Below are 20,263 nucleotides of genomic sequence, written 5' to 3'. Positions count from 1 at the left end.
ATGATCTTCCCGTCAAGGGAACTCGGCGAAATTCCCACAAGGAGATATAAACACCAATCTGGTTTTCACACAAACATTGGTTTAACGTCTATGATTATGAATTGCACAAATCAAGAAATTTTGACTCAGTAACTAGACGAAGGACAATTCTTATTCTAGTCATTGTGAAATTTTCTCTGGTTCTTCTGCATTTCTTAGTGCCACAAATTACTGAAAAACTGCACAAAATTTGTCTTTACTAATTTTTTCTTTTTTTTTGGCATTACTAAAGTTCCATGTCTATTGAAAAGAACGGTTAAACAAGTAACAAATTTTGGATCAAACAAATAAATTGAACCTGCAATTTTTTCTTTTCTGACAGCAAATTACGGAGAACAAGGACAAGGAAGAAACTAAACCCATCCCAAGGAGTAGGCCCTCTAGTGCCAAGAAAGATCCAAGTAGTAAGTAGTTCTCTTCCACATCTTCAAACTTGCCTTTTTAAGAAAGCCTCCGGTGATGTCAAGTGAGTTTTGTATTTCTCGTTTTTGTTGTGGTTTCTATTTGATTGTGTACATTTTAAATGCCTTCTTGTACCAAAGTTGCATTGTTTTTACAGCTTTCATATTTTTATGGTGTTCATGCACCTTTTTTGCCTTTTAGGCTTTGATTTATATTTTGCTTATTTTTTTAACTGGTGTACTTTTCCTAAACTGTTTACTACATTCTTATGCCACTTTTACTGTTATGCGCCCTGGAACAGGCTGGTTCTGGAGAGAGCGCAATATAAAATCAATAAATTATTATTTATTATTACTCACAGTCTAAAGTAGACTGTGATGAAAAGAGTCAACTGTTTTATCAGAAATTATGTTAAAGACACAGGACGCTATTGGTAATTGTCAAGGACTAGTCTTCTCACTTGACTTTACTTGGTGTATCTCAACATATGCATAAAATAACAAACCTGTGCAAATTTGAGCTCAATCGGTCCTCGAAGTTGAATATAATTATGTTATCTTTCATTTTACAAAAACTTTTTCCAGTTTAGAAAAATCACTTAAAGTAACACAATTTATTGTTAGCTGAGCAAACTGATGTTGTACTCGATAATGTTGCAAGCACTAAAGTGTGACCGACCGTCGTTTGTTAACGTATACGAAATTAGATAGACTAACTAGTGTTGTTACTATTGAGAAACCTTATTCATTGAAACTGTTATATAACCAATGGGCGAAATAGTTTAAGTCAGAGAATAGACTCTAAAGTGTAGATTCGTTAATACAATGTACTCGCCTTCGGCTCGTACATTCTATTCACGAATCTACACTTTATCGTCCATTCTCAATTTTCAATATACATTTATTTCCACAAAACATTTCCACAATATTATAGTAATACATACAGGTATATATAAATGACAGAAAAAAAATAAACTGGCGGAAAACGCGTGGAGGCAAGGCCCAAAATAAGCCAGGTAGCTTGTAGCGGCTTGCCTTTCCTTAACAGAACAGGCTCTCATCAATATTGATATGTTTGTAATATTTAGTAATGGAATTCCACTACCCAGCAGATTGATATTGATATTTTATTGATATGTAATCACAGAGTTAGACTCCAACAGGCTTGCTACAGAGAAGGACAAGAAATCAAAGAGACCGACCAGTGCTCATAAAGTCAAACCAGCTAAGCAAGTTTTCTACACTGAGTTTAAGAATGAAGTTGGTAAGTCCCACTCTTCAACCAATAACCTGGGCCCAATTTCATAGAGCTGCTTAAGCAAAAAATGTTGCTTAAGCAAAAACATCCCTGCTTAGTAAAATCAGATTACCGGCTAAGACTCCACTAATGTGTTATGCTAAGTAAACAACAGCTAAAGCAATGTATATGGCATGAAATTTTTGTCAGTAATATGTGAAAAATAAGCGAGCAATTTCTTTGCTTAAGCAGCTCTACTCGTCCTAACTCGCCCTAACTCAAGATAAGACAAGTCTCTGTGAAATCCACCCCAAGGCCCAATTTCATGGGGCTGCTGAACTGTAAGCGAATTTTGTGCTCAGTGTAGCAGAAAAAAAAAATGCTACGGTTTAAACGTGTTTCACAGGTGAGCAAGAACAGTCGGTGGCCAGGCAGTAAGCATTGAAAGGTTAGCATGCCAGTGTAAGCACAAAATTGGCCGTAAGCAGCTCATGTTAATAAAGTACTTATGAAAACTGTCTTCATAATTCGTGGTTCGAACTGAGAAAAATTGACTGGAAAGTGAACCAACAACCTCAGTTTAAACGTGCTGGTACTCTACTAACTGAGCTATCTATATTCATAACACCCCTTACCAATATTCTGCCTTTTCATTGGTTTAGAGCGCGTCACATGATATGTCTTAGTTTTACTAGACTACGGCCGTGTGATAGTGCATCGGTTTGCTGTGCGGCATGCAGTACCCAGACGTCCGTTGGTTGCATGTACGAGGATGATAAATTAATAGTCTGTAGCCATTTCGGATTACATGACACTACATGCAGCACAGTAAAAGTTTTCGCAATCTGTATCCGCGTCGTCCGTGGATTGTAGCACTCGGGTCTTTAACTTTAGTACAGTATTTAGAAATGTTTGGGGTGTTATAAAACAAATATTGACTGCTTCAAATGCTATGGTTAAAACTATGACTCCCTCGGTGATCCCCGGAGAGCGTTCTGTTTAGAACGCTCCAGGGATCACCTCGGGAGTCATAGTTTTAACCATAGCATTTGAAGCAGTCAATATTTGTATACTAGCACTATGTCGGCAGTCTTCCTATTTTGTAAATATTCTTTGACGAAACTTCTCCAACAATGTTTTCTCAAGAAGGATGAAACTTCTCCAACAATGTTTTTTTCAAGAAGAGACTCTTTATCTGGCATCTTAAATTCCCACAGGGACCGTGTACAAACAATACCCAGACATCCTGAACAAGAAGAAGAGCGTGAGAAAATCTATAAATCATCCAGTCATACCAGACAGGGAAGAGCTGAAAACGTCTAAAGAGGTATTTTTGCAAAATACATGGCCCAGTCAGTCATTCCTCTGTTTCTTTAAAGCCATTGGACACCTTGGTTAATTGTCAAAGACCAGTCTTCTCTCTTGGGGTACCTCAACATATGCATAAAATAACAAACCTGTGAAAATTTGAGCTCAATTGGTCGTCAAAGTTGCGAGAAAATAATGGATGAAAAAACAAACATCCTTGTCACACAAAGTTGTGCGCTTTCAGATGCTTGATTTCAGGACCTCAAAATCAATATTTTATTGGAAAATTACTTCTTGCTCGAAAACTACGTTACTTCAGAGGGAGCCATTTCTCACAATGTTTTACACTAGAAAACAGCTCTCCAATGCTCGTTACCATGTAAGATTTTATGCTAATAATTATTATGATTAATTGCCAATAGTGTCCAGTGCCTTTAATAATAATTCATAAATTTATCCTTTCTGTGTGGAGTAAACCGCTCCAGATTTCCGGCAATATCTCAAAAACTTGACCACCCTCTTGAAATGAAATCTCTTCCACAGTTAGTTTTATTGTATACATCTACCATTATATAGAATTCAAACAATCTTTGCCTTTTAGTTAATATATATAGCGCCAAAGTCTGTTTGTACATATCTGCCGGGTCTTTGTTTTGGGGGTTTTTATCATGTTTTCATTATGTATTTTCTATTGTAAAGCTTTTAATAACTATTTTAATATTTTTAGCGAGTGTGAATTGTGTCGCAATTCAGCAGTCTGCTGCGATGAATTTTTTAAACAAATAAACCATAAACCATAAAGTCAGCCTGAATAGACACTCAAGGCGCTTCACAGAGATACTGTTTAAAGGCCAAACTTAATTTATAAAAATACAATAAACTGAAAAGGTAAAACCTAAGTAATCCTAAACCTCTACAGCTTTGTGTCAATCAACAAAATTTATTTTGCACATGGTTTTACAGTCAGAGGTAGCTCCACCACCAATCTTACTGGTCAGCACTTTGTGAAAGTCATTCAATAAATAATCCACGTTATTTGTGTTTTTTTGTAGTGGTTGAAATTGTACGGACTATGCAAGTTACGTCTTGATCTGAACAAGCTTGTATCAGGCCCTGAATGTACCCACGCTAAGCGACACATCAACACACTCAACAAGGCTGTCACTGCTAAGTAAGTTTCTCATCTTTAGGACATGTCACACGAGGCAATTTACAGCGAACAAGTTCCAGGCCATCTCTTTTGTTTAAAGTGCAGTTTGTTGCCTCTAAGTTACCTGTTAAATTGCCTCCTGTCAAATCGTCCTTTTATTATTCAGAAATGCCACTTTTCCGGTTTAACCCCAAAAATAGAATAAATATTGTATTTTTACTCTTTGTAATATATGCATCCGCATTTCGGCTTTTTGGTCGCCATGTTTGCATTTTTAATAAACCAATAATAATAATTCTGGTTTAATAAGGCAAGCATTCTGCCGACCTTGATTCCGCGTCGTGGTGCGCCTTTAATGGGTTTGCTCAATGAATTGAGACAAACTTGTGCGCTCCCTCAAAGTGTGACATCAGATGTTCAGGCTTACCTTTACACTGCTTTGGTGGATATGTGCGCATTACAAGTCTTATTATTATTATTGTTATTATTATTACTGCTTTGAATCTCTGTCAATGTTGATCGTTGAGTATCTCCTGGCAACTTTTGAACCTGCAGGCTTAAAGCCATTGGACACTTTCGGCAAACAGTATTGTCCAAGACCCACACTTCGTGTATCACAACTTACATATAAAATAACAAACCTGTGAAAATTTAGGCTCAATCGGTCATCGGAGTTGGGAAAAAATAACGGGAAAACCCACCCTTGTTTCCGCACGTTTCGCCGTGTCTTGACATGTGTTTAAAATAAATCCGTAATTCTCGATATTGAGAATTGATATTGTTTTAATGTTTTCTTAAAAAGTAAAGCATTTTATGGAACAATATTTCAAGAGAAGTCTTTCACCATTACCTTCTGTAAACCCTGTAAGTTATTTGTAAATCTGTGAAGTTTAATTTTTTTTATGTACCGAAAGTGTCCAATGGCTTAATTATCATTTTTTTCAAAAGTACTAAATATTAATCCGAATGTATTTTCATTATTGTCTTTTGTTGTGGTTTTCTATTCTCAGGTACTGCACCATATTTCCAAGTGTAAACGTAAAGGTAAGAAGTGTCAGAGTGTTTTTAATTATATAAAAAACGTTATATAAACATCTTCTACTATAGGACCATTCAATATCATCCACTAAGAATTTTAATAAGGGGATAAAAGCAAGAATTGAAGCAAAGATTTTGTCAAAGGTTGTCAAACTGGGTGACCAATGTCAAAAAGACACCCAGACACCCTTCTGGCTAACACTATGAATAAGTAGGCAATGAGGTCTTAATTGGCCAGTTTAAACCAGCAGGGTTGTGGACGTGCAATAAAGGACCAAGCCTAAGACATGGTGTTTTATCGTTTTAAAAACACTAATTGTAAAAAGAATTGTGAATTTTACTTTCAAATAGAAAGAATGGCAAACTTGATAATATACCACAAATTCCTGAGAAATACACAATAATTAAAAGTAAATTGATCACAGTTGATGTAAAAATTTTCTTGTACTTCCTGTATTTCTTCAGGGCTCCGTGAGACATCTTCAGATTCAGGCGCATGAGCTACAAGACTATGAAGTGCAGATCGAACTGGTACTCCGTCGTTATCTGCGCAGGCTTCAGTGGCTTCTGGGTACCAGCCGACGGACATTCGGAGTCATGGTCGAGAAAAAGGTCAGTGGGTACAAACAACTGGCTCACATCATTGTGAAAACGTTGAATCTCATAGAATAGCATTCATAAATACCTCGGACAGTTTCGCTATTCCTATTGGTGGGGAGCGCATCATGTGGGTGTGTATAAACCTTTGTTTGTGACCTGTTAAAAGTGTTGAAACATGGGCGTGACACACGAGCTTGCACCTGTGCTTATAAGACGTTTCTTCATTCCTATGGGTCGAGAGCAACGGCTGGGACATTTGTGCCACATCACGCGATACGCGCGACGCCCACAGCATTCCCTTATTAGGAGTTGTTTACCCGAGGGCAGCGGAGGGCCTTACCATTTCAATAGCTGGAGGGGAGTTGTGTTGAAAGAAATCATTGAACAATTATAATTTTTGCATTTGTTTTACTTTTTGACCAAAAGTGTTGATACCAGAAAAAGGTATTTATGAATGGCTATCAAAGTATGTTGAATCAGTTTTCAACTAGTGGTTTAAACCCGCCGAGGCCTGGTTCTTGAAAATTTACCTCGACTTTGTCTCGGTAAAATTATCAAGAACCTAGCCTCGTTGGGATTAAACCACTAGTTGGAAACCTCTTCACCACACATTGATTCCCTTATTTACGTTACACGCGATTTTGATTTTGTCAAATTCCGTGAACAATTTTACAGGCTTATTACTTAGGTGGGATTCGAACCCACCACCTTTACCATTCTATTAAATCGTTGCAGAACGTGCTACTAAAATAAAAGGTTCAAACTTCCTCTCGGTACCAAGCAATTTCAGTGGTCTAGTGGTCTAGATAAGTGTGCAATAACTAAGCAATATTATTATTATTATTATTACAAATGGATGGACACAACCAGGGTCCAATTTCATAGAGCAGCTTAAGCACAAAAAATAGCTAAACACAAGAAAGTTATGCTTACTGAAATAAGGTAACCAGCCGAACCTCCATGCCACATGTACATTGTGTGACTGGTTTCCTGCTCATTTCTGCTTAGCAGACAATTGTTAAGTAATGTTCCTGCTTAAGCAGCTCTATGAAATTTGGCCAAAATTAGTAGTTCAAATGAATGATGCAATTTTGTTTGACGTTTGACCTGGCTGAATGGTGATATAGGTGGTGGTAATGGTAGACACATCGGGATCAATGGTGTCTCACATGGAGGAATTGAAACGAGAGATGGTTGCCCTCATCTGGGATCAGTTCCAGCGGGAAAACATCAGGTTAGTTCCATAGTATAGCGCCCTCTACCAGTGAAAACCAAGGGGAGACTTTCGTTGGACAATAGGTGGCAGCAAATGTTGTTCTGATTTTACAAAAATGAGACTTGACTATGGCCGTGTCTGAAACAACGACTTCGGCTACAGCTGTGGCTAGATCAACGCGTCTGTCAGTGTTAAAGAATAGGCAGACGGGCGCAATCTAGTCGTAGCTGTAGCCGAAGCTGCCAGTTCGGACAAGGCCTGTATATTATTTGTTTCACACCATTTCTTAAATATTACATACAAATTATCAACAAGTCGTGGCAGTGCAGTCTAGCACAATGGACTCAAGCTCTGGCCTTGTTGTTTCTGATTTTATTATTAATTTTTAATTAACCAGGGTCATACAGACTAATGGTTTTTATGTTAGTTTTTTTCAATCTGACTTTTCAATAATGTGTTTTTTACAGTTTCAACTTGATCCGTTTCTCTGGTGACATTGAGCCATGGCGGAATGGCATCGTGGAACCGACGGAAGTCAACTGCCATGACGCTGTCAGATGGATCTCAACTTTCGCCCCTGTTGGAAATACGTGTACCCTGGAAGCCCTACAGGTATGTATCCTGTGACCCATGATCCCACCTTGTGACACTTGACCTTATCCTTTGACCCATGAACCCTGTTACCATCGGACCCATGACCCCACCTTGTGAGTTTACCCTATACCCTTTGGCCCATGTCCCCCAAACCCAATGACCTTGCTGTTTTATGGATCTCATCATTTTCCCTGTAGGAAACACTACCCTTTTCAGGTGTGTTACCCAGTTCTCTACCCTGTGACCCCCGACCCTACCTTTGACCCGTGACCCTCGACCACACCTTTGACCTGTGATCTATTGAATTACCATGCTCTAAAAACCATTAACCCTGTATGAAACATTTGTCAACCCCAATCATAACCCCAGATTATAATCACATAAAAATTACCCTTTGTGAGATCTCCAACTTTGTCCTAAAAGTCAGCACTTCAACATTTAGAATTGTTTAACGTCACCTCGTCAGCGATTTCAATTTTCATATTTGGATTCCTTCACCAGCGAGCATTTCAAGACAAAGATGTTGAGGCAATCTACTTACTCACCGACGGCAAGCCAGACAGCAGCACGTCTAGAGTCCTGCGTGAGGTGGCTCAGGTCAACACCATACGCGGAGTCAAGATCCACACCATCTCATTCAACTGTGAAGACGAGTAAGTCATGATCGTGCTGTAGTCATGGTAGTAGGTTTTATTTTTATTTTTATGAGAGATAACCCAACATCACAAAGCCAGACAGCCACTTCAAGGTGAGGGCTTTACTTGACTAATCTGCTGTCGATTTCACCAAACTCTTCCTGACTTATGACTAATGTTACGACTAGGACGAGTTAAGTTCTGTATCCGTTGACATTAGGACACATTGAGCCCATCCTAAGTTAGGAAAACCAATATCAAACCTTTTCAAATACCATACTTTATCAAAAAAGCTTATTACTTGTTTCTTGTTTGTTTTGAAATTGCAGGACAGCCAATATTTTCTTGCGGCAGTTAGCAGCTATGTGCCGTGGTCGTTACCATCGCTGCTATGCTGGAATGGATGGTGATTTGATGGCGCACAGACTACTGGAAGAGGGATTTAAAAACACAGAGGTTAGTATTCATATTTACTTTTTTTTTTCACAGGTTTGTTATTTTATGCTTATGTTGAGATACACCAACTGTGAAGGCTAGTCTTCTGACACTGCCTTTAATAATGATAATAATAATAATAATAACCCGTTTTTATATAGCGCTTTTCACGCCCGAGGGGTGTCTGAAAACACTTCCGACATTATTTCTCCTGGTCACTGGGTCTTAAATCATTCCTTAAACCATCTCAGCTCCCTGGGGAGTATACAGCCTGTGCGCATTGTGCGCAATGTATGCGCTACTCGGCTAAACCAATCACAAGAACCATCTCTTCCCTCACAGGTGCTTTGTGCTTCGGCTTTGTCTGGTCTGTATATGTATTAACTCTATTGTGATTGTTTTTGTATGGGTACTCCCTAACACAATCATCGCTTACTTGGCTGCGCCCCCAATTCCTAAAATTCCTGTACAACTTTGTTTATGTTGTATTTTTATTGATTGAGGAATTTGTAACAAATGTGGTTAAATGAATGACCTATGACCTTTGCCCCATCAGCATCCTATGTTGCCGACCTTTGACAGTGATGACCTGAGGCAGTTAGTGGCCGAGATTGAGCAAGCTAGACACTTCTTGTCCCAGTCACGGTCCTTCAGACAGCTCTTTGGTACCACAACAAAACCACACGAGAAAAGTAAGTTTATCTCTTGTTTTTTTATTTTGGTAGGCAGTGTTTTGAGTTGCTCACCTATTTATCTAATGATTGTTCTCTTATTTTACTTTTTAATCCTATTGCTTAGAAACATGATGAATGCAGTGCTATATAAGTGTTGTATATTATAATGGAATTATCCAGTCATATAAGTTTACTGGCCTGACACTAAAACCACTGACCTCTGACCTTCGGTCCAGTGTAAAATTCAAGTCCTGAAAGATATAAATATTAGTTAATTAAACAAAATAATGATGAATTAATTGTCACGATCACAACTCTTTTTTGTTTCTGTTCATCAGCCAAGATAACAAATTTAAAAAATAGGCCATGTAACAGTAAACATTATTGTTTTTTTTTGTTTTTTTCAGGTAAAACCAGTCGAACGATGCCACCAAACCACATCAAGCCAATGCTGCCAGCGGGAACCAGTTAAAGTATCAAGCCAATGCTGCGAACTAACTCGGCCAGCCATTTTGTGGAGTACAAAATTCAATTCTACAAAATGGCCGACCGGGTTAGTTCACGACGTATAAGGAAAACCACGCAATTTCAAGGCATATTTGTATGGATCATTATATTCTACCTTTTCAAACATCTTTCTAATCATATGCATTTTATAACAAACGGTTTCAAATGCTTTTCTTAGTCCAACTCGCCCGATCCAAGGCAGAGTGTACTTTAAAGTCACCAGGAAGTGGTATTTTTTCAAAATAAAGCTTTTGTCACTAACATATGTGTTTTGATGAGTGGAATGTGAATAAACAGTTATCTAAGGTTTTAAAAAATCAGTTCTTACAAATTTAAGAGTAGACCCCGACCCGAGAGGGTGCTGTTCGTGACGTCAATCGAGGCAGACTTTGCCTGTAATGCGTAGAGTAAACACAATTGCAAAGTACATGTACGGAGCAAGTCGTGAGTTTGTACGTTTCAAAAAAAATCTTTTTTGTTTTTTCCGGCAATGCCGACCAGGTGTATTGCTGCTGAATGCAGAAAAACACTTTTTGAAATGTACCAACTCAGGACTTGGACGTACATGTACTTTGCACGTGTGTTTACTATACGCATGGCAGGCAAGGTCTGCCTCGATTGACGTCACAAAAGGGGTAGGCGGAGTCAGCCCCCCAAACAACTTTATATATTTTTTAAACATATAAATCGTGACAAACAATTACAAAAAAAGGTGTTTTATTGTTCGTAAGCATATACTCTTATGTTTGAAAGAAAAAAAAATTATATTTCCAGGTGACTTTAAGAGTAGCAAGTCAATGCTGCCTGTGTGAACCAGTTTTGTTAGCTTGCAGACCTTGCAATCACAAGGTTGTGCCATTGAATCTACAACCCCATAACAAAAATATTAACAACATAGGGAGATTGCCAACATAGGGCGGTTGTTAAAGTGCCAGAGGTCGATTTCACAAAGAGTTAGGACTCGTCTCATCTCGAGTTAAGACAAGTAACTAGTCTTAACGAAAGGATTAATCTAAAGGTCCGCATGCTACAGTGCAGGGTTGGGACTCGTCCTAAGTCTTAAGATTAGTCTTAAGTTAGGAAGAGTTTTGTGAAATCGACTGCAGCACGTTGTTCCAGAGGTGGATGGTAAAAATCTCGCTCTAGGCACTTTTTATTTGTTCAACCCCAAGCGGTTTACTCCTTGAGGTTTTGTCCACTTTCGTAGAGACTCTAAACTTGAAAATGAGTGATTCACAAAACTGGATTTCAGTTTTTAACCCCTCATCCTAAAGGAACATTACAGGAAAAAGTTGTCTAAAGTCACATACTGTAACACTGTCTAATGATGATCATTAGTAGGAAACATCCCTTTAAATACTTCTGTCTGTAATGTCATGTTTGATGAGAAATAAATAAAACTACGTTCAGTTTGAGGCTCAGTGAGGGTTTTATCGATATCATGCAAAATGTGTAATCGGTTTTTCACTATTTTCTCGTGACTCAGAGGGCCAAGCAACTTTTTTGTTAGCGAAATTCAATTCTGTAATGTTCCTTTAATAATAATATATTCATGTCATGAGGTGTTTGTCCTGCAGACAGTTTAAAAAAAATTTGGCAGAAAACGTTTTGGCAAATCTCTGAATCCACATTTATTAATGCTTTTACTAAATTGTCAAACTCAGAATTTGCAAATGTATATTTGAGTCTTTTTTTAAACATCTGAACTTAGTGTCTAAATATACTAGTCAATGCTGCTTTTCAGTATTGTAAATCTCGGAGGCTGAAATGAAGTATTATTTTGAATTAAAATTTGTGTTTTTCAACAGTGTTTTTGTACAAGGCTGTATGATATAGTACTACCAAAAAGTTAGGCGTTTAATTATTGAAGTATGTAAATTTGTACGGCTTAGTTTTTCGTGTTTGTTTAAAGAGATGAGTATGCTGTGTCAATGTTTTTTGTTAATCTAGGTGCAATACATTGTAAATAGTTTTATCTCAACTAGAACATGTATAAATTTGCATTATGTACTTTGAAGGATCTTACAATAATTTGGCAGTGTAAATAATGGAATGAATGGCTGTGTTTTGGCAAATAGAAGTATAAAAAAAACATGACTATTTTGCCGCTTTGAATTAAAGATTTAAGTGTGGTGCAGTGGGTGTCCGCTTGTACTTGCAGCACGCAGAAAAGGGTACCAGACTACCATAAAGGCAAATTGGTTTTTGGAACAGTTCGATTGTTTTAATCCTATACAAATGTTGATGTATTAAATTAATCCAACCTGTAAAAAGGTGGTAGTCTTTTTGAAATATCTTCTGCGGTTATGTTTATGCAGCAAGAATACCCATAATTGGAAAACACAATTTGAGAAGTTCAAATTCCGCAAGAACAATCTTCTGCATGAAATGTTTTTTGATTTCCTCACTCTCTCAAACCACATTCCTTAGAAGGGAATCGTTTCTCAAAATGTTATACTTTATCAACAGCTGCAGTGCTTCTTAACAAATAAGTTTTTGTTGTTTTTAATTTGGGGGTAGTCACCATATGATACCCCCCCCCCCCTTTAAAGCCTGTAGACTTGTAGATTTCGTTGCAGTCAAAGATAAATATCCTTTCTTTATGTGACCAATGTAAAAAAAAAAATAATAACAAACCTGTGAAATTTTAAGCATATTTGGTCATCAGTCACAGCAAGGGTAAAAAACAAAAACCCTCTTAAGTTTTAATTTTTCCACACATCGGGTTTTGAACTTGTGAGGTTATTGTTTTGTGTCTTAAAAACTAAAGCATTTCAAGCCAAAATATTTCAAGGGAAATTGTCTTCCCTGGTCATCTTTATATAGCAATTATGTGAAATATGTGAACATTTATATTTTCAATGTTATTTTCAATACATTTTGAATACCCTTGCATATGATGTCACAGGACCCTAACAGCACCCTTACTTGGGTCAACGAAGACCAATTATTGGCTGAAAAACTGTTGTGTGCTGCACGTTTATAATGTTTTACCTTAGTGATGGGCCATCAGTGGCAACCTTACAGACACTGGACACTATTGGTAATTGTCAAAGACCAGTCTTCTCACTTGGTGTATCTCAACATATGCATAAAATAACAAACCTGTGAAAATTGGTTGTCGAATTTGCGAGATAATAATGAAAGGAAAAAAACACCCTTGTCACACAAAGTTGTGTGCTTTCATATGCTTGATTTCAAGACCTCAAAATCTAATTATGAGGTCTCAAAATCAAATTCATGGAAAATTACTCCTCGAAAACTTCAGAGGGAGCTGTTTCTCACGTTTTATACCATCAACCTCTCACCATTACTCGTAATCAAGAAAGGTTTTATGCTAATAATTATTTAGAGTAATTACCAATAACGTCCACTTCCTTTAATTAATTAAGTAAGTAAGAAAGATACGCTCATGCTATTAACGTAGGCCCTATTGGAGATTCTTTGATTAAAACTTCTGATACATTTAGAGCTGTAACCAGTGTATATTTGTTTGTATTTTTAAATTTACTTTTAGCTTGCAGGTGATGATGCTTTCATTACATTTCAAGATAATTATTTCCATTCAAACAGATAATCAAAATAACAATAACAAAGAACAGTATTGAGGGGAATTGGAAGTGGGGGCATATCCAGAAAAGCCAAATCTTGTGGTAGGTATGCCCAGTCAAACAAAAAACACAATGGAATAAACATCAACAAGTATTTCCAAGTACCTAAAGCATGATTTAGCTGCTCAGAAATGCTCCTCTAGGCTGAATTTTTTTTCTTCATTTTTTAAATCATGTCAGTCAAAAAATTAAGTGAAATATTTTGTCTTAATAGGGCGTATGACTTAGTTTTACATCTGCATAATAATTTTTCCCCCTGAGAAAATCGGTAAGAAAATAATCTTTAAAGGGAAGGTACATGTTTGGTACTTGTCAAAGACCAGTCTTCTCACTAGGTGTATCCCATCATAACCAAAAGATAACAAGCCTGTGAAAATTTTGGCTCAATTGGTCATTGAAGTTCTGAGAAAATGGTGAAAGAAAAAACACCCTTATTGGACGAATTTGTGTGCTTTCAGATAATAATAAAAGGCTTCTGGCTAGTAGTCTTTTATTAATAAAGTGAGAAATTACCTCTTTCTCAAAAACTGCGTTACTTCAGAGGTAGTCGTTTGCCATGTTTTACACTATCAACAGCTCTCCAATGCCTGTTACTAAGTCAGATTTTATGTTAATATTTGTTTTTAGTTATTACCAAATGTGTACCTTCCCTTTAAAGGCAGGGTATATTATGTTTTGTTATTATACAAACTTACTTGGTAACTGATGAAGAATAAGTTCTAATTACTTTAAATTCATTTTGTCAATAACAAAAACATGTTTCAACCCTGATGAAGAAAGTTCTATTAATACTCTAAAGTTATTTTGCATCTGTCAACACGCAGATTATTTCTACCTCTCCATGCTCACATCGAGGGGGGAATTAAATGGAATAATTTGTGGGCAAGTTGGTGGCGCTATACACCAGGATGACGGATAACAACAGTTGTAAACACACACAACGACTACCCGTATGTACTGTGCACCACACCTCCCACACCTGCATGCCGTGTGTACGCGTTGTAAACAGCAGTGCAGTTCCACTTGTCGTTCAAGACGCGAGGGCTCGAATCGGAGCCTCCAATATTCTCTCTTCTGACTGGCATATGGACTGGATTGAATACAAGATATTTCGAGAGTTTCAAGGAGCAGTGGTGTGCTACACGGATTAACTAAACTGACACGCTGTCTTTCAGGGGAAAATTCCACACCAGGGATCAAAATTAACAAAAAATGTCTGCGAAAAGTTCCTCCAGCAGCCTGGGCGAGGACGCCCCTGCGAAGGGCTTTGCTCGGCGGGGTGCCGTACGCCAGAAAGTTATTCACGAAGTGCGGAGCCACAAGTTTATCCCTCGGTTTTTCAAGCAGCCGACATTCTGCAGCCATTGCAAGGATTTCATATGGTGAGTATTTGAATGTGATAATTTTTATCCGAATTAATAGTCATAGTGGCTCTTTAATAATAGTTTTCGGGTTGAAAGGTTGTTGGTTTTGTTGACATGCAGGCAATTGTTGCTGGTATATTGGTACTGTAGTGTAGGCCTACGCTACTACTAGTACTACTGGTAGTGTGGTAGGCCCTATTACGTTTATAATCAATTTGGAAACTAGAGAGCTGTTATAGTATTAATTTTGGTCAAGGTCGATCGTACACACAAGGTAGAAATAAACTGAAGAGCTTCTGCATGGTGGTAATCCTACCAATCCAAAGGTAGATGAGGTACTGTTAGACCCTGTAAATTTTGAATTATCTTTCGTACTATAAAGATAAATTTCACTATCAAAAGGAATGAGTACAGCGCCCAAGTTACTGTAGAACATTAGATCCAGTAACTGGGGCGCTGTACTCTCTTGTTTCAAAATTTGTCAGTACCGGTCGTACTACTACTAGCCCCCCACGAAGCTACTATCGGTCTAACGTGAAACAAACATTTTCTATGACCGTCAATTCCCCGAAGTAACCAAAATACCCAAGCGAATTACCTTAAAAAAACGGCCTACTGGTAACGACCAATAAATATATAAAAAGGAGTACAGCGCCCCAGCTACTAGGTCTAGTAGAACATGAGGTTCCTTCCGCTATATCGGTGGAGAAGATAGCGGAACAAACCTCCATAGCTCTATAAATAGATGTCAAATTTGCATCGTGGATAAGAGTATTAGTTTTTGTTTTTACACATACATCGATATGTGGTAATACTCAGTACTTTCCCGAGTCCTGTGAAAAAATATCACATGCATATTACTCGGGTGGGATTCGAACCCACGACCCTTGCAATTCTAGAGCAGTGTCTTACCAACTAGACTACCGAGGTTGCCCGGTAGCTAGAGGCAGTTTGAATCCAGTTCGAAACATGATTCGAACTGCCTCTAGCTACCGGGCACCCTCACTTGTCTAGGTAGTTGGTGAGACACTGCTCTAGTGTTGCGAGGGTCATGGGTTCGAATACTCATAGTTTTAGGAGTAGGTTGGTAGGTACATTGTATAGACCCGATAACTACTTGGGCTCTGTACTAATTATTTTAAATGTTGGCATTTGCATTTTCAATTGTATCAATAACAAAAAAACAAAATCGAATAAAGATGTTTTTTTGTTGAAAACTACTGGAAATCCAATATCCTTTTTAAATTCTTTAAATACCCCCCGTCATTTTGTTAGAATACAATTTCATATTGTATACAAATTAACAAAAAACAAATGGTTATATCGTAGGTATAGCTGTAACCGACATGTTCTTTGTATTACTATGACCTAAAACTTTATTTGGGTAATATATACCATTTTCAGATCATTTAGACTTATCATGGTTATTGTTTGTTTGTTTGTTTGTTTGAATGATCTTCCCATCAAGGGAACTCAACAAACTTCCACAAAGGGATATTTTTAACACTAAAGCTGGCAACAGCCAATCTCTCTCAATACAAACATTGGTTAATCAGCGATTAGCGGGGGATTCCAACCCACAACCTTGTGATTGTAAGTCATGCAGAGTAACCATGGAGTCTGAAACAACCCTGCATTCTTTTTGTCAATTGTTTCGCTATCGGCTCCACTTCAGAGTATGGTTGAATGGAACTGTGCGTCCGGCAGTAGACATTGCTTGCAAAGGTGACCCGGCCTACTAATAAAAAACCTGAATAACAACAACTTAGCAATGCAATGCTGCATTAGGGTCTAATTTCATAGAGCTGCTTTTAAAGACACTGGACACGTTTGGTAATTGTCAAAGACCAGTTCTCTCACTTGGTGTATCTCAACATATGCATGAAATAACAAAAACAAAGTTTAAGCTCAATTGTTCGTCGAAGTTGCGAAATAATAATGACAGAAAAAACACCCTTGTCACACGGAGTTGTGTTCTTTCAGATGCTTGATTTCAAGACCTCAAATTCTAAATCTAAGATCTCGAAATCAAATTTGTGGAAAATTAGCCGTTATCAAAAGCTCCCCATTACTCGTCACCAGGGAAGGTTTTGTGCTAATAATTATTTTGAGTAATAACCAACAGTGTCCACTGCCTTTAAAGCAGTGAGCTCAACAATGTTTTTACTTAGCAGAAATTGGTGGTTGTAGTAAGCAGTATGAACTAATAGCTTAGTTTTATGAATAACTCAAATCTGTAACAAAGCAAAGTTGTCTTGACTGCTAAGCAGTAAGGAGAATTGGGGGGGGGGGGCATAGGGGCCTTCCAACTGATCCTTCTACATTGTACAAAGAGGGGAATGGTAACTGTGACTAGTAAGCAGTAAGCCACAGTAAGGGGAGCCGTAACATTATGCCCAAGCTAGTCTACACATGGAGAGTGACCAGGCGGTCTTGTAATAAAATCCATAATATTCCGCAATGTCCGTAGATCTAGATACACTGCCAGCTACTATTATACTAAATCCTGCTTCATGATAGTAGGATTACGTGTCTTGTTTTTCACAGTGTAGGCCTACTCAATTTCATACTTTAATCTGAATTTTGATTTTGTGCCTGTCTGCCCTGTGAAAAAAAAAATAGTGAGCTGTTCCGTTCTTCAGTACACAGAAGCTTATCATTTGTATCAACTTTTCTATTGTTATGGATTCTGAAACAAAAATCTTAGTATCTACATACAACTCCATACATGTAGGTTATCAGATGCATTTAAGGTCTAATACAAATTAAATAACGTCCTCATTGAACAGCCACTTATTAAAGGGAAAAATTGCTATACCCTTCAATAACCTATGTACAGCACCTGCAGCAATTGTCTTGGTGCCCTGTGCATTTGCTGTGGTGCCCTGTGCATTTGCTGTGGATGCCACTGGCAAAGTACCAAATTACAAATTACAAATTGTCCTCATAGAAGGACCCGTATTAAAGGAAAATTGCTATGCCCTTCACGAATGACATTTAAGGACCGCAAATGTAGTTCCCATATTAAATGAGAGGTGAGGGGAATAAACACACAAACGAACCAAATCAACCAGGAAATTACGTTACAACCCAGTCTCTTAATTGCCAATTTTGCTCTCACTGATCAAAGTTTCAAAAGGGAGACTGTATTAAAGGATTTGGATACTGTTTGTTACACACAACACAATGTGTGCAGATTTACATTAAACTTACACAGTTTGAAGATAATGATAGTTGAAAGCTTCCCTTAAAATATTACTTGCTGAGGTGCTGTATTTTTTTTTAAATGAGTAAACCAATGTCACGAAAGTACGTTTTACATGCTAAAATAAATTTTGTCTCACTGAGACGAAAATTATTTTCATGACTTTGTTTGACTCATTTCACAAAAGCCACAGCACCTTAGCAAGTAATGGAGCTTTCTTAACATCATTATCTTCAAACTGTGTGTTTAAAGTTAATCTTTGGACATTGTGTTTTGTGTCTACAAAAAGTACCCAGACCTCTTAAACAGTAATTTCAATTGATCCGTTCGCTCATCACTTGAACACTATTTAATAATAAATGATCCTGTAAAATAACATTGTCACCTGCATTGAAGCAATCGTAATGAAAATGGAACTGTTTTCATGACATTTTGAGACTATACAAAGGGGAGAAATAGGAAACAAGAGCCTTCTCAAGGACGCCCCAGGCATTACTTTTTTTGTGACAAAGGTTTTTAACAGTGGCTTTGTACCTAAATATTTAAATTGAAAGGGCTGATTTTCATGGGGGGGGGGGGTTGGAAGGGAGGGCTAGGGGATTGATAATCAAGCTCAATCCTACGAATGTATTGTTTGATTTCATTGGACCGAGGACTGCATTTTTAGTGAACTGATGCTTTACATAGGAATAGGCAATAATAGGCTTTTTGAGGGTGTTTCTTAATACTTTGGGATCCACGGTATCTCGTCGCAGAATTACCGAGGTAACTTTTCGAATGGGGCAAAACAACCAAACAACTCTAAAATCACCCATTTTCACTCTAGTGGTGACTGAATTGACTCCGGACAATCGGGTTATTTAAAAACAAAAAAATGCACTTACGTGTACATTTTATCTGCTTGCTCGGCAAGTGCCAAGTTTCTGCACTAGTGTGTAAGCGTAGGATGCCTAGTAACATAGAGTACACAAGCGCATACATAAGGCCCGAATTCCCTACTCATCTTACCTGTGAAATATGTTTGATGTAAGCGCCGAATTCCCTGCTTTCACAAGCATAAATAATCCGCTTATGGTAAGCAGAGCCATGAAGTTGGGCCTTGAATCTTAGAGCAAACAGTCTTTGCTAGGTCATTTGCTGAGGAATGCTAAATGCATGTAAGCAAGTAACAATTATTGAATGTTGTATTAAGAGTAAATTTCTTAAAGGCTTTGTTGAAAGGAAACCTGAATAACAGAGCTGGCAGACCAGGGAAAGGACAATCTTACTGGAGCCACTGGCTAATCAGTGAAAAGGTTAAGGGCAAGCCCTGGTCAAGGCAGAACAGATATGGCTCGATAGTGATCACAGAGTTATATTAATGCCCTGGTTTTTGGTGAACTCACCACGTTATTAAAAGCTAAACAGTGGCTTAAGTCAAAGTGCCAACACTTATCACAGCTCTTCTTTAGATTGAAGCATTTTAAAAGGTACGATATTAAAGTGGCATTTCATTTTGATCAAGATGGGTTATTTAAAAAATAAATGACGATACAGATTAATTAAAATTGTCAAAATAAATGATTGAATTCAGATGGAGAATGGAGATCAAATATTTGTCCTGGTTTCGGTTGAACTCATTTAAACCAACTAACACAATGGAGGCAGTCTGATGGCTTTGGGAGTCTCTTTTGCAAAAACAAAAAGTCTTATTGTTCAATGTTGTTGTTGAAGCCAATAGTCACTGATAGCATAGAGGAAGGACAGAGAATGCTGATAGCCATAGCCAAGCCCCTAATTCAGACCTGGCCATATTTTCTAGTGTTGACAGTGCAGCCATAGCCAAGTCTGGCCAAAATAGCAACCTACTAAGAAGTCTACTGTATATACAATGCTAATATTTCTTCTTATAATTAATACAAAAATGAAAGACCATTAAAACTTTCTTGGTAAGAAGCGCTACAGCTGGTGATGTGCCCCCCCCCCCCATCGTTGAGAGGAATTCCATTACTCCAAGGAATTTGGTTTTAGAGAATGGGACTTTTGGAAAAAATAAAACTGAGAAAAGTTTCTGCATGAACAACAGATTATTCTTCCCGCTCCCGATTTGTTGGCAATTGGCGATATATCTCAAAAACGCTAGAACTTTTTGAAATGAATTTTTCATAGGTTAGTTTGTTGTATAATTTATATTGGATTATAACAATCAATTGATTCCAAGAACCAAAATAGGTTTAAAAAAATGTACATATCTTGTGGAAGATTTTGGC

The 20,263-nt window shown here is 37.7% G+C and overlaps 2 protein-coding genes across 4 annotated transcripts in view; both read left to right on the top strand.

Moving 5' to 3' along the window:
• LOC139944204 (von Willebrand factor A domain-containing protein 3A-like) overlaps positions 1-13,305 on the top strand; it is a 37,189-nt gene extending 23,884 nt beyond the window's left edge. For both annotated transcript variants that reach the window (XM_071941171.1, XM_071941170.1), the window contains exons 21-32: positions 362-443; positions 1,588-1,704; positions 2,895-3,004; positions 4,038-4,156; positions 5,146-5,179; positions 5,639-5,785; positions 6,901-7,007; positions 7,457-7,601; positions 8,085-8,236; positions 8,548-8,674; positions 9,210-9,345; positions 9,735-13,305. In XM_071941171.1, the coding sequence (XP_071797272.1) occupies positions 362-443; positions 1,588-1,704; positions 2,895-3,004; positions 4,038-4,156; positions 5,146-5,179; positions 5,639-5,785; positions 6,901-7,007; positions 7,457-7,601; positions 8,085-8,236; positions 8,548-8,674; positions 9,210-9,345; positions 9,735-9,799 (1,341 nt within the window). In that variant the 3' untranslated portion in view covers positions 9,800-13,305. The remainder of the gene's footprint in view (positions 1-361; positions 444-1,587; positions 1,705-2,894; positions 3,005-4,037; positions 4,157-5,145; positions 5,180-5,638; positions 5,786-6,900; positions 7,008-7,456; positions 7,602-8,084; positions 8,237-8,547; positions 8,675-9,209; positions 9,346-9,734) is intronic.
• Positions 13,306-14,429: 1,124 nt separating this feature from the next.
• The window catches only part of LOC139944205 (protein kinase C-like), a 157,036-nt gene continuing 151,202 nt past the window's right edge, over positions 14,430-20,263 (top strand). For both annotated transcript variants that reach the window (XM_071941172.1, XM_071941174.1), the window contains exon 1: positions 14,430-14,827. In XM_071941172.1, coding sequence (XP_071797273.1) covers positions 14,658-14,827 — 170 coding nt within the window. In that variant the 5' untranslated portion in view covers positions 14,430-14,657. The remainder of the gene's footprint in view (positions 14,828-20,263) is intronic.

The sequence above is a fragment of the Asterias amurensis genome, chromosome 11, assembly GCF_032118995.1.
Source record: "Asterias amurensis chromosome 11, ASM3211899v1".
NCBI lineage: Eukaryota > Metazoa > Echinodermata > Asteroidea > Forcipulatida > Asteriidae > Asterias > Asterias amurensis.
This window is presented reverse-complemented; position numbering and strand designations above follow the sequence as displayed.